Genomic DNA, 15,164 nt, shown 5'->3' with positions numbered 1-15,164 from the left:
TTAAAGAAGTAGTAAAAATAATTTAAACCCTTCAGATACATAAATTGATCCCTGTAAAGCTTGAACAAGATCGAAAAAGATGGAACTGTCGATTAAGTCTCGCAATTAAATAAAACGTCATTTCTAAATCGCAGGCTTCTTATTTCGAGCAGTAAAGCGAGAACGCATGTCACGGCTGCAAATAGAGTGACATTTATTCGATTAGAGATCCGAGTGAAATTTAAACTTTTGGTCGCTGTTTCGCACGAGCTATTTCGAGATCCACTCAAGGTAATTATAGGAGGCATTTAAAATTATCGGAGTAAAGATCTAACAATAACTGAGCATCCGAAAAATTCCGTTCGTTCGAAGCGACAAGTCCCGCAGAAATCTAGGAAGCTTAATAACAGAAATTCGGGGGATGTCTCGAATTCATAAAGAGTCTGACACGTTTCGAGGCTATCAAGCTTGTATCAGAAAAGGCGATCATTCCGTATTCGAAATTCGTTCGAGGAACCTGCACGGTTTCACGAAGCGAGGTCCGTTTTCTCGACGAAAGTCAGGGGAGCACGTAACGCGGCTAACTTGCAAATTCCTTCCAGAGGGAAGCTATCCCGCTTTCTCTTTGACCGTTTCGCTGTATGTCTTATCTCTTTCGTCGATTGACTGCGTCGTGACTGCTCGCGAACTTTTCGCTATCTTTGCCGGTACGTGCTCTCCAGGTGAAAAGAGTTCGATAAAGGTAATAGTTTACCGGGTTCGCTCGATAGAGAGGAGAAACTCGAAAGTTCGTGCGGTTCCTCGGCATCCGTTGTCTCGCGGACCAGTCAACTATCCACCAAGATCGACTTCGGCTTCCGTTTACGCGAACAACGACCAAACGAAACGACGCGCCTCGTCTTGTTACCACTCCGTTTGTTTCTCTTCGTAAAGGCAATAACGATCCGAGGCTTTTGCGTCAGCGAGCAAACGATCGCTTTCGTGCGGTCGTTTCGAAAATTCATCGCTCTCCATGTTTCCACGGTATCGAAGATCAACGAAATTCAGCAAGGAAGAATGTTACGCGACTCTTCGGTGTTTGAGAAACTCGATACGTTCCAGTAAATATCGATATCAAAATGGTTTTTCTATTTTTGTTTGTTAATATTACGTGCTCGCGTGCAATGGCTGGATCGTTGTCGTTATTGTAAAACGATATTGTTGTTCTGGGGGCTCACGGATACAGATTTCTTAAATTTCCGAATTCAAAAATATAGGGTTGTAGCATGGAACGAGGTTTAAGACACAAAATTTCTGGTTTCAAATGTAAGTGTTGCAAGTTCTCCATTTGCAAAGGGTTTCGAAAATTTACAAGAAACATTACAAGAATTGGGAAATTTCTATGGTTTGAAATTTTAGAATTTATAGATTGTTAAATTGACCAATTCTCAATTTCGCAGACTTGCTAAATATCAATTTCTTAAATTTTCGTATTTTCGAGTTGCGAAGTTACGACTTTACTAAATTACCAAATAAGGAAGCTAGAAAGGCGTCAGATTTGCAGGTTTTCGAACTACTAAATCACTAAATAACCAAATTTACATGGGTCTACTTTTACAAATTGCCAAATTAGCAAATTTTCAGATCCCTGAATTCCCTGATTTCCAAATCCTCAAATCCCTGATCTCTAAATTCACAAATCCTAGATTTAAAATTTCTCAAATTTGTGGATTTCCAAGTTTCCAAATCTCAAAATCTGTAAATTCTTAAATTCCAAAATTGCCAACTTCCCAAATCCCCAAAGCTCTGAATCCTCAAATTACCAAATCACCAAATTCACAAGTCACTAAGTCTCCAAATCACCAAACCCTAAATCTCCAAATCCCCGAAGCCTCGAATTACCAAAGTTCCGAATTATCAAATTCACAGATCACTAAGTCTCCAAATCACCGAACCCTAAATTCCCAAATCTCTAAATTCCCAAATCCCCAAATTCCCAAAGCCCCGAATTACCAAAGTTCCGAATTATCAAATTCACAGATCACTAAGTCTCCAAATCACCGAACCCTAAATCCCCAAATCTCTAAATTCCCAAATCCCCAAATTCCCAAATTCCCAAATCCCCAAATTCCCAAAGCCCCGAATTACCAAAGTTCCGAATTATCAAATTGACAGATCACTAAGTCTCCAAATCACCGACCCCTAAATCCCCAAATCTCTAAATTCCCAAATCCCCAAATTACCAAATCATCAAATTGACAAATCACCAAACCCTAAATCCCCAAATCCCCAAAGCCCCGAATTACCAAATCATCAAATTGTCAAATCACCAAACCCTAAATCCCCAAATCCCCAAATCCCCAAATCCCCAAATCCCCAAATCCCTAAATCCCCAAATTCCCAAATCCCCAAAGCCCCGAATTACCAAATCCCCGAATCCATAAATCCCCAAATCCCCAAACCCCTAAACTCTAAATTCCCAAATTCTAACCAATTCAAACTCATCATCAAGTTACAATAATTTACTCAACTCCCATTTCACGAGAATTGCATTCAGAGTACATTACAGCAGCATTACATCGAAATTGTGTTACACTAAATAGTTGGGAACTAAACATACATAGAGATGAGCACATATTGTAAAGGACGCCGGTCTGACCATTGTCTCGTACTACTTACGTCGCGCTTCATTTCTCTCGGTGGTCAGACACAGCAGAGATCTCGATTCAATTTATCACGGTTGACTTTATACGTCCACGAAGTTAGTAACAATCAAACTTTCTATAAACACCACCTTTGTTAGGTTACCTCAGATACATCGAAACAATCTGAGAATAAACCGAAATCGAATCTCGTGTTCCAGTTCTACTTCAAATAGCTACTGTCAATAAATTAGTCGATCAACCAGGAACCGTGATTAACCGTCTACGAATTTAGTGGTCGACTGTATCCGTAAATTGGAAACGAAAATAACTGGCTCGAAATGCTTAAAATACAAAATAAAATAAAATGTAGCGTAGATAAAACGGGCATTGAAACAGAAATTTTCTTTGGCGGAATTTTTGTATAGAAGAATTTACTGTAGGTTTCGCCGCGAAATCAGGTGTAAGTCGCGGTGGAGGAAACAACGCGCTACTGTTAATGCCGGAAACCACTGTTCCGCGTAACTGGAGGCCACAGGAGACCGCAGCAGCTTAAAAGCACTAGTCAGAAATGCGTATAGCAATCTACAGACTTCTGCATTGCGGCTGTTTAATCGAAAAATTCCTGAACACGGTAAATTGGATGGGATACAATTGAATTTCAAACGGTTAAATTTACTTTTCTTCGTAATATTTTTTGCCGGAAACAAACTGCGAATGGGTTGATTACTGCGGGACACCTGAAGCTGACGGACCAAATTGATTAAGTAATTAGCGATAGATGAAAAAGGACTAGTTCAAATACTTCTTCTAAATTCAGTTTATTCTTACAAATCTTCTTTTTCAATATAAAGCTACAGTTAGTTAAAGTAATACTTCTACATTTAATGCATTTACAATTTTGATCTGCATGTTCATTTTTTGAAAATTTTTTTTAACAGAGGCTCTCGGAAATATATTTTAAATGTCTGCATTGGGAAATTTAATAATAATATGATAATGTACTGGACTATAGTAGATCAATTACGTATTTATACAATTTCTTTATTAACGATTTTGTTTAAGGACAAGCTTTCTAACAATTTTTTACTAAAAAGGAGCAACTGTATTACATAAAATTTATTATACTAAATTTTGTTGCAAATTTACATTGCTTGCAGAATAATTACACCCTTAATCATCAATTATAATTATTACAATGAAATTTACAATTACCTAATACTTTTCCGATATACAATGCGTTCATTATCAGTGCAACAATTAACATGTTCATTTAATAAATCACAGTTATCCACGATAATCGAGTAGGAGAATCGTTAAGGATCAATCGTGAATTTAGTAGGAGGAATACACACTCGTGACGGTAATTCCTCTCACGTATTTACCAGCCTCTAATGGAAACCGTCTCTCAGCCAAGAATTGGATAAAGACCGGTACAAAAGCTCGCAGCGTAAAGCTTTGTGACACAAGCTTTGCTGAATAAAACTCGTCGTCTGACAATTTTTATTCCGGTCGACACGCGCGTAACTGGCTCTCTCACTTTCTCTCTCTCTTTCTCATTCGCTCGTTCCTGTCGTATGATGAAACAAAGAAGAATCTCTCTTGGGAGACCCGGTATAAGCTCCTACTTGCGGCAAATGTGATTATATCGATCGTCATTGTGCGAGTACAAAGACCGCGAATAAATTTACGCGAATGACCGAGAATTAGTCAATGAATCTACGTATTACTCTTTTTTATTTTTAGGCTCTTTCGATTTTATAATTGTCTGCTTCAATTTTGGAGTTTATAGATTTTTTGAGTTTTTGGAAATTTAAAGCTTCTATGTTATCATGTTTACAAATTATCAAATTTCTAAATTTCCAAATTTCCAAGTTTGCAAGTTTGCAAGTTTTCAAATTTCCCAATTTCCCAATTTCCCAATTTTCTAATTTCCCAATTTCCCAATTTCCCAATTTCCCAATTTCTCAGTTTCCCAATTTCCAAATTTCCACATTTCTAAATTTCCAAGGATCCAAATTTCCCAATTTCCCAATGTTCCAATTTTCCAATTTTCCAATTTCCAAATTTCTAAATTTCCAAGGTTCCAAATTTCCCAATTTCCACATTTCTAAATTTCCAAGGGACCAAATTTCCAAATTTCCCAATTTCCCAATTTTCCAATTTTCTAATTCTCAAATTTCCAAGGTTCCAAGGTTACAAATTTCCCAATTTCCACATTTCCAAATTTCCAAGGATCCAAGTTTCCAAATTTCCCAATTTCCCAATTCCCAAATTTCCAAGGTTCCAAGGTTCCAAATTTCCAAATTTCCCAATTTCCACATTTCCAAATTTCCCAATTTCCCAATTCCCAAATTCCCAAATTCCCAAATTTCCACATTTCCAAATTTGCAAGAGTCCAAGTTTCCAATGTTCCAAATTTCCACATTTCCAAATTTCCAAGGGTTCAAATTTCCAAGGTTCCAAATTTCCAAATCTCCAAATCCCCAAATTCTGCAACTCCCAAATTCTCAAATTCTCCAAATTCTATAACCACCACCTCCTCAAATCCTCGAAATCCCAAAATACCCCAATTCCCACATTCCCCAAATCTCACAATCCCTAAATTCCCCAAATACCGCAATTTCCATATTCCCAAATTTCTAAATTTCCTAAGTCCCAAAATCCCTAACCTCTCACATTACCAAATTTCCAAATTGCCAAACTTCCAATTTTACAAACGAGGTCCTGCAATATATAGAGAGTGCATCATTCCTAAGTTTATCCTGCCACAACCAGTCAAAGTGAAACAAGCGATCAAATACAGTGCTGTATATTTTATCAAGCACGATGAACTTTTGTACCTGACATAAATAGAAAATTGCAGATGAATCCTGAGAAGTTTTTAAGCGTCCGATGTAATAGAGCACGGTGCTTCGAGCGGAAGGCATCAGCCATATTTTCTTATTTCTGCCGACTTTATATGCATTTTTCCGATGGACGAGCGTAAATATTGAAATGAGAGGATGCTCGGTTTAAGCCGGCAAGAGAAGAGAAAACGAGATTCCGCGGGGCTTAATGGATCTCCGCTCCTCGTGAAAACATTTGCATTTCTTCGTGGTATTCCACGTTCGTACGTCGCGTTTGCCGAGAAATACGACAGGTCCCATTAAATCGTATTTATCTAAACTTTTTCTTTTAATCCTGCAACTCCTTCGCGGGTTTTCCAGTTTTGGCACACTCGTCGAGGATCGCGTGACAAATAAAAATGTCCAAATTTTCGACTCGAGTTCGCGTTTTACCGCTTCTAATCGAAAGCATCTCTGACCCACATTACGAGAACCATTACTTGGCTGGCAACGTTCGCCGATACAAATGGATTTTTAATTACGGCACCATTATTATAAAGTTCCGCTTGTAACGACGTCGTGGGAAACCCGGCTCTTTGTTCGCGGCGCATTAAATCCTATCGCGTATTTATCGTTTTCAATTGTGCGACCAAATTAACAAGTTATTTCTCGCGTCATCGATCTTACGGTATTGCCGTCATTGTGTTAACGTTGCCGGCTAAATAAGAGATGCTATCGGGATCCGATAGCGCGAACCGCGGTTTGATCGTATCTTCGCTTTGTTCTCTATCGGAAAATCGCTGCTAACTTCCGACTCGTTTCTATTTACAACAGCGCAAATCCAACGTGCAGTCTAACCAGGAAACTTCTCCTCGCTGTAAACGCGAATCTCCCAGTGAATTTGCTTCGTTATTTAACCCTATTGTCACGGCAAACGCTACAGCTTGATTGCGTCCATTTCTGACAATGCCTCCTAACGAATTGCTACGAATTTTCCTATACGATCTGAACTTTCCAAAATACTGCTGATTTGTTTCACATTTTCTGTTTCAAAAATTTCTGCATTTTTTTATTTTCATAACTAGATGACAGTAGAAATTGGAAACGTTTTCGTTCTCTTCATGTAGACCATCTTCTACTTAAATGAGTAGTTGATAACAAACGGATTTGTTATACAGAATTTGTTATGTAGAACAGCAAGTAATCAATTAAGACAATAATCTTACACGTTATCTGGCAGTATTGTCTTTCATAAAGTATGTTGATATAGTAGTGCAATGAAAAGTTGTGTAACATCAAAACTTTGTTCTACACGAAAGCAACTAATCAATAACTACAATCTTCCTGTCAAGAAGACATATTGCTTGAATAAAAGCAGAGTTGTACTGTATCGCAATTAAATCCTTGGACACATCGATCTCTCATGCCGATGAATTTCAGCCTAATTCACTGATAAAACTGGAACGGATTTCTAAAGTCAACATAAAGCAGATCAAGCATTTAGACAAACTTTACGAGATTTCGAGCTAACTAAAACCGTGTTATCGGACCGCAGATTTGAGAATACTTTCGTTCCATTTGGCAGAAATATTCGTTCACAAAAGAGGATTCCGTGCACAATCCCGTAGACATACTCGGCGGAGCATTCGCGCGTAGTTGTAGCTTGATGGTTGGTTTAGAGCGAGGAACGTTTGAAAATCCCGAGCAAAGTTCGAGAGAGGTTAGTAGAGTAAACGCGGCACGGGTCAACCGTGGCCCGCGTTCCGAACTTCCATGCAGGCCGGTACGTTTTCATTTCGAAACTCAGGATTCTGAGAGGGAAATATTCTAAGCGGCATCAAAGTTTCGCCGACAATAAAGAGATCAAAGGATGGTAGGTGGTGCAAAGAGAAGAAAGACGCCGAATGAAATGTGTACAGCTACACGCGAAGGTGTTGAATTGTTCGGAGTCTCTGACCCGTGAATCGTCGTGAGAAAAATACCGTGCTGAAAGAGTAATCGGCAGCTGGCCTCTTGACAACCGAAAAAAAAACAGTAATTATAAACACGTGTAACACAGTTCTCTTCTCCATTCTGTCTCATTTTCTATCCGGACGTTCGAGTTACGGCGTTAATAAGTCCGCTGTTTGAAGAGCGTCAGACAAGAATCATCATTTGCTAGGTTTCTAGGTAACCGGAGTACCTCCGCTAAAGATTCTTTCAATGAAAACCCAGCTTCTCTGTGTCGAACTTCCTTGTATAAAGAGAGTCACGGGATGATGATTCTTAAAATGACTCTGTTTGAGTTCTTCTTAAGAGTTGATATTGATGAGCAGACTACAATGTCTACATCATACATCAAATATATATATGATGATTCTTAAAATGACTCTGTTTGAAGAGTCTTTCTTAAGAGTCCATATAGATGAGCACACTACAATGTTTATATGATACATCAAATATATATATGATAATTCTTAAAATGACTCTGTTTGAAGAGTCCTTCTTAAGAGTTCATATTGATGAGCACACTACAATGTTTATATGATACATCAAGTATATATAATTTTCAGACTTTCATATATTACATCTTACTAACATATACATATAATATAAGTACCTTTGTTTCTTGATTGAAATAGATAACATGGAATAAAGTAGTTTTGATACTTATCTCGATACCTATTACGATGGAAAAAACATTTCTATCAATACTAGTGTCTGAAGGAAAATTTATATGAAGACTAAGGAAAGCTCGCCTTAACTGAGCACCGTTCGGTTCCACGCGCGATCAGTTACCGTGAGTGATAGCAGATTTTTCTACCTCACCAAATTTACTAATGACTTCTTTCTAGCTTCCTACGTATTCTACCTCTAAAAGTAAATAGTGATCAGTAATATAACCAAATTACTCGTTCTCAGAGTAAATAAAAAAAAATTACGAAAGGTTGGAAGAAGACGAAACATTAGAAAAGGAAGGAAGGTAAAATGACGCGTTCGTCTCGATCGTTAATATCCCGTAATCTCAAGACGTAGGAACGTGACTACCGTTGGTAGTAGCCTTCTCGCAACAGCCTCAGGAATTATGGATGCGTTCCACTTCCGGCAACGCGCGAAACGCGGAAGCGTAATGCTCACTCTTCCTCCCCCTGTGTTCCCATCCCGTCGTTCCTTCCTGCAGAACGTACGAGGCTCGCATCTACCCGCGTCGAAGTTGGCAACAGCATCTGGAGCGTTAAGGCGAATGAGCGATGTGCCGGTGTCTTGCGGTGTGATGGATCGCCCAATACCAGCCAATATGCAGTATTGCGCGGGGAGTGTGGCAAACTGGTATCCATGCATCAAATCGCCGCTAACCGGAAAGGGTACGGCCTCGTCGCGTATCACGGATACGATGTAACACACCGATGTCCGTACAGTTTCTCGTGGTCAGGTTCTTGTCACATCCCTTCTGCTGACCGACCACCACCGGACGAACCTATGGTAGACCATACGGCGCTGCATGGCTGCTACACCGGACACGCACCGCCGTAATTTTCCATTCTCTGTTCGCGCAGAGAGAATCGATACAGAGCTCGAGAAATTGTCCGATGCAGATGTCGTAGAGATTCACACTAGCTGCACTGACGTAGGGGTAGGTATGGGTTTTTTTGGAATAGAGAACGATGGTAAATGGATGAGGAATATTTTGTGTGTTTGGCGAAAATCAGAAATTTTAGGCAAGTTTAAATTTTAATTTTAAATTGGAGACTGGTTTTATTTGTGGAGGTTGGAGACATCTTCTGTATAGAACTTGGCAATTTTTTATAAGTTTATGAGTTTGAGAGTTTGATAATCTTCAAGTTTTCATACTTGCAATTTTTGCAACAAATGTGTTTGAAGATCTACACATTTCTAAATAAATTTCTATGTAAACTATTTGAATGCCCAAATTCTCGGATCACCATGTTAAATCTTTAAATCCTCAAATTCCTAAGTACCCAAAGTTGAAATCCTCAAATCCCCAAATTCTCAAATCCTCAAATCCTCAAATCCTAGAATCTCTAAATACCAAAATCCCAAATTCCTATATACTTAAAGTTGAAGCCCCCAAATCTTCAAATCCCTGAATTCCCAAGTGTCCAAATCCTTAAATCCTCAAATCCCACATTCTCTAATACCCAAAGCCCCTAATTTCCAAATTCCTATATTTTCACGATGCATAAAATTTCGCCTTACGCCAATGGTGACACGGATCTATAGACTAATTGTGCAATTTTGTAACGCTACGGTGGTAAAAACGGTGAACTCGAGTGGTAAACTCCACTTTTATTCGCGTGCACTAAAGGATGGTTTTCTTGGAAGTACAGTAAAACTCTCTAGCTATAATGCGGACGTTTCTGGATATATACAGAGTAATAATATACTGAGATACTGTTGGCTATAGTGCGGGCGTAAATTAACTCTGAAACGTGTAATCGATAAAGAATAATATTTTACACTCTATCGAACACTAGAAGAGCATAAAACTTGTCATCTATCGTTACTTAAAATTACAAATACAAATTACTAATTACGAATAATTATTAAAATAATTATCGTTAATTCTGTAGTGTAGAAAAGTTGCAAAGTACGAATGTAAATATTGATTCAACTTAAGTATGACTCAACGATTCCCGCTAAGCAGAAAAAAAATGGAGTACGTGATGAAGTACGAGGGGTAAATTATGCCCCCACAGTTCTAGAAACTTTGCAAACCTATGATCACCGCGACCATAACCGTTATTACAGGTTAGTTCAGCTACTTCTCTGAAAAGTTCATTAAAATCAATCGCACGGTGTTTCCGCGTTTCCTTGTTATTTAATATCAAAGCCGAAGCACGATCCGGAGTTGAACTTGTCATTAGCTTCGAGGGAACACGACACGACGCGAGTTTCGTTTAATTAAAATTAAAGACAGGCTGACGGATCCGTTGAATGAAGTAACCGTGTCAGACGTCTGGGACTATTGTTACTGGTAATTAGATAAAGGATCCGAACCACACGAACGTCCGTGCAACAGCGACGCGTTACAAGCGGTTTCGAAATGCTCGAGATAACGGTACACCTTACACGATCTCGATCTCGAAACTTCTCCGCTCGAAATGTCGCGTAAAATCGACTTCACGCGATCGTTCTTTTAAAGGGAACGCAACGTGTAATTATTCCGCTCGTGATGAAACGGTCGTGCTTACGCTAAATTCGTTTCGAATACACGACTTTAATTGCAAACCTGTCTACTAATTTTAACGCTGAAATTGCTGTTAATGATACATTGCTGGTTGCGTTGATTGTCAATCACTTACGGAAATTTTAATTTACCGATCTTTCGTAACTTTTACACTACTTTCATAGTACTTCAAGAGATTTAATATGTACATTATATTCGAGCCCGTATTTACGTTTGAACATGAAATTTTCATTCTGCGGCACGGAAAGTTAATTTTAAATAAATGTGTTAGGCTGGATTAAGAGCTTGAATAAGGATCTAGCGTGAGATTTGTTTTTACCGTGCTCAAGCTCCAAATCTAATCTAACATAACTTTTAACAGGAATAATTAAATTTTTGTAATTAACGAGGTGTACGTGTTTTAGTTACAAGGTAGTAATTGGTTACAGCAGTGGTGCAGATGAAAAACAGAGAAAATAAACTTGTCTCTGAGGTTTCAGAACTCATCTTGTTGCAAGTGTACATCTGTACTTTGGTTTGTTAAATGTGGTTCTTCCATAATAATAATACTCGTGTGACGGTTATCAAATACACTCTTTCAATATAAAAGACTCGACAATCGACCATGCAGTTTACCGAAATGGTACTCAGAACAAAGTACGTAACGCTTGCCAAACGGTTCCACTTAAATGGTTTAATAGAAAGAAAATATCGATCGTATGATCCTCGTAGAAGGTCAAAGAGAGGAGAGTAAAACTTACCGGAAGGTGAGGGTGGTGAACGGTCTGTAGCTCTTGTGGCTGTTGACGTCGTGCATGGGGGTGCCCCAGAAGTCGTCGTTGAAAATACTGGTCCAAGGTGTTTGCGCGAGCACGTCCTTGTTCCTCACAATCGCCGGTATATCGTCGTGCACGAAATCACCGTTTAACGCGTTCAGGTAGCAAGCAACGGCCACCAGAGCCACGGTCGCGTACAAGCACCATCCGGGTGGTTCGTTTCCGTCCGCGTCGTTGTAACCGCCACGACCGGCCCTCTTGTTGTTCTGGCAGCAGCAACCGGCGTTGCTGTTGTTTCGTCGCCGCATGATTCACCGGTAACGCCAGCTACCACAACGTCGCACAAAACGTTCAGGGCTCAACGTTCTGCCACGATCGTCGGGGATGATCACTTTCATGGAGCCACGAACGCTTTCACAACGACGTTATCTGTCGCGCTGATAGAACGTCGCGTAACGAGCGCGCGGTCGATCGTGCCGCGATTCGAGGTTAGATCGCATCTCAAGGACCGTGACGACGACAACACCGACATCGGTTAAAGGACGGTACGCGGCGCGGACGCGTGCAGCCCGCTCGTAATTAGACGAGCAGGCTTGTTCCCTCGGAGCGACCTCTGAACACGAGCACCGAACGCTCGCTCGATCGAGATACCTAAAGCAACCTCGAGCAACGCTCTTATTTTTCTTGCGGACGAAATCCAGCTGGGATCGGCGGGTGCGCTTTGCTACCTGCCGTCAGCTCGCGTTGCACTCTTCCATTTACTTCAACCGGGCTACTTTGAGCATTCGTTGCCCTCGCGGTGAGCTTGATAAATGACTGCGGAGGTTCATTATTTACCCTGCCGGCGCGTCCAATGTGTCCGCTCTAAAGAGAAACGGGTTTCGCGTGAGCTGATTGCTCTTCCACAGATAATAGTTCTTCGCGTGGTGCTCGTTCGTTCCCGGATTGTCCCCGCGGGAATCCGGCCGGACAGCCTTCTCTTTTTTTCCGCCTCGCTCTATCTCGCCTCGATGCCTCGTTTTCTAGCCGGTAACGATGTAACAGCTCGTTACAGTCGCGGCTATCGAACTTGTTACGTCACCGATCTACGGGAACAATTCAACCGGACGACTCGCGCGAACAAAGAAGTCGGAACGAGCTCGCGTGCAACGGCTCCCTAGATCTTGGACGTCAACGAACGCTCGTGGAAACCGAGTTCCCTTTAAATGTGTTCCCGTTTCCGCGTTTTTTGCGATTATTCCCGCACGAATATCGACATCTAGGAACTTTCTACAGCACGCTTCACGCCACCTTTTTCCGTTACACTTACACCAGCGTGTGCGGAGCTCGAGGAACCGTTTCCTCGTCGCGATCGCGTACTCTTTCCATCTCGATCAGAGATATCGATGCTCCGTTCCGGTCAGAGATAACGTTTCGAGATAACGCGGTACCCTTCATTCGACGCATATCTGTCTTCGGCTCACTCGATGATCTCGTCCGTTTTCAACGAACGCCGCCGGACGATGAAAAACGAGTAACGACAGCGGCAGACACGCGCGAGAGAGAAGCGGCTGTATGACCCAGATATTCGCGATGGTGGCCCGGGCTCTTCTATCGCCGCGAATTTCCTATGCATACAGGTTTACGCGGCTGGTTGCATCTGACCGGAGGCGCAACTTCGAATTCTCTGCAGTGCCGCCTTTTTTCTTCCTTTCTTCCTTCTCCACCCTTCGTTGCCGTTGCTCGACAGTTTCGATTCCTCCACCATTCAGCCGTGCTACTTTCACGCTCCCCGTTTCGCGGCCTCTCGCGTCGGACAATCGAATCTCTGGCCCGGTACCGCTTCGCCTCTTCTTCCTACTTTCGTGACCGCGGAAACCTCTTTCTGCCCACTTGAACCTTCTTTACGCGTTCGCGTGAGTCGGAACAATGGTCCACGATCGTCGGAGTTCAACTACGAACCCTTGTTTACGACGTAAGCAAGGTTACAACAGGTTGATCCGACACTGGTCACGGAGGTTCGACATGCTCGCGATTAATCGCGAAAGATCGATATCCGATTTCACGCAACCGATCGATGACCGATCGATCGAAATCCACGTCAATGTAAACGAAGTACACCCCGAACTAACCCGAACTCAACGAACTGCCGAACGAAACTTGCCGATCAAAGATCGTGCATCGCGAACACGCGACCGCTTCCTTGTGGAATCCGAGCGGATCGTCGCGATGACGATAAGCGCAAGACTAAAGGACGACGGCATCCGCCCGGTTATATACCCGGCGCACTCTGACCCGCAAAGCCGCGCCCGCGCACCAGCCACCCCTGGGCTTTTCCCTCTAGTCCTATACACCTGTCTCGCTCGCTCTGCCGAGACAATCTTCCGTTTACCATCGTCGTTCGTGCTTGGTCCCGCGTTCTATGAGCCTCGTGTTTGTTTACCTGCATCTTTTCCCGAAATCTCACTTTGAAATCGAGTCGCGAGCCCCTATGGAACTTCCGCTCCAAGAACCGTGGACGATGACACTGTTGTAATTCGCTTCGAAATTCCCTTCGATGATCGCGAACATCGCGAATTTTGCGGTGAAAGTTGACACTTCGTTGCGCGTTTGGGAATCTCAGAGTTTGGCATTTTGCAATTTAGGAAGTTGAACAATTGAAGATTTGGAAATTTGAAAATTTTGGAATAGAAAAATTTGGAACTCAAAGATTTATGAATCCAGAAATCAAACAACCTTGAAACTTAGAAACCTATACAAACCAACAAACCCACTTAACTAAAACTTTGAAAGCAAAAAATATTTACAAATTGAAAAATTCGTGTCCACACATTCATGTGTCATATCTCGCGGGTTACCTCAGTTAATGCCAAAACGGATTTCTTGATTGCAAATCGAAATATGACACGAAAAGCCGAATAAATAGTACGTTTATAAAAAAAATCGGCGAAGGCAAAAGTGATTTTTTTAATATCTCGTGACAGTCACACTGCTTCGTGGAATGGTGATATTTAAAAAATTTGAACATCTCTGTTATTGCAGTGGAAATTGTGAATCGATGTGTTAACGCATTCAACAGCGAGCACGCAATGTTCTCTTTTTTATTTAAACTCAAAAATATTGTGAATTGGTAACCATGCATTTTTACACGAATTTTAACACGGTTTCTTTTATACATGTCGTTAGATCAATATATGCGATTTTCTCGTAACGTGATTTTATAATGCTCTTGCAAGGAGAATAATTTTACTTGGACAGGATTTACTAGTATAATTTATTAATTATATTTTAATGATTTTTTAACATGATTTATGTTTAACCTAATAGGTTGATAGTAGTGTATGTGACTGCCGGTGCAAGTTTAGTAAAAATTAATTATTTACAGGAAGAGCAAAGAAAAGGTACTTTGAGAGCTCATAATGTGGAGATAATGATATAATAGATGAAATTATAAAATTGGAAGATTATGTACTGTGTTATAGTACATTCTGTGACCACAAACGTCAGTTTCCAATATGGCGGTCATATGCGATCAATGCTGTAAACTTAAATTATTTATTTACAGGGAAAGAAAACGAAAAGAACTAAAGACTTTCAATGTCAAAACAATAATATACATTAAAATATTAAAAGAAGAATTTGAAAGATTAATTATCCTTGCATTGCACACGTGTAAACGCAGACATCAATATGGCTGCCGCGTTAACAGAGAGCGAACACAGTAAATGCTCCAGTATCACGAAGTTGTCGAACAGCAATTTGACGCTGACAAAACATCGCACAGCAAGGGCCCTAAATCGGCAATTGAATTCAC

The 15,164-nt window shown here is 40.8% G+C and overlaps 1 protein-coding gene across 2 annotated transcripts in view; it reads right to left on the bottom strand.

Annotated features, from left to right (window-relative positions):
- The window catches only part of LOC100875685 (protein O-mannosyl-transferase TMTC1), a 261,548-nt gene extending 247,964 nt beyond the window's left edge, over nucleotides 1-13,584 (bottom strand). For both annotated transcript variants that reach the window (XR_013038147.1, XM_012290326.2), the window contains exon 1: nucleotides 11,357-13,584. Coding sequence is in view for 1 of the 2 variants with exons in the window: in XM_012290326.2 (XP_012145716.2) it covers nucleotides 11,357-11,679 (323 nt within the window). In the remaining variant the exon portion in view is untranslated. The remainder of the gene's footprint in view (nucleotides 1-11,356) is intronic.
- Between the last annotated feature and the right edge of the window lie 1,580 nt (nucleotides 13,585-15,164).

Source organism: Megachile rotundata, chromosome 5 (assembly GCF_050947335.1).
Source record: "Megachile rotundata isolate GNS110a chromosome 5, iyMegRotu1, whole genome shotgun sequence".
NCBI lineage: Eukaryota > Metazoa > Arthropoda > Insecta > Hymenoptera > Megachilidae > Megachile > Megachile rotundata.
The sequence above is the reverse complement of the archived record's forward strand: the minus strand, read 5'-3'. Positions and strand labels throughout refer to the sequence as shown.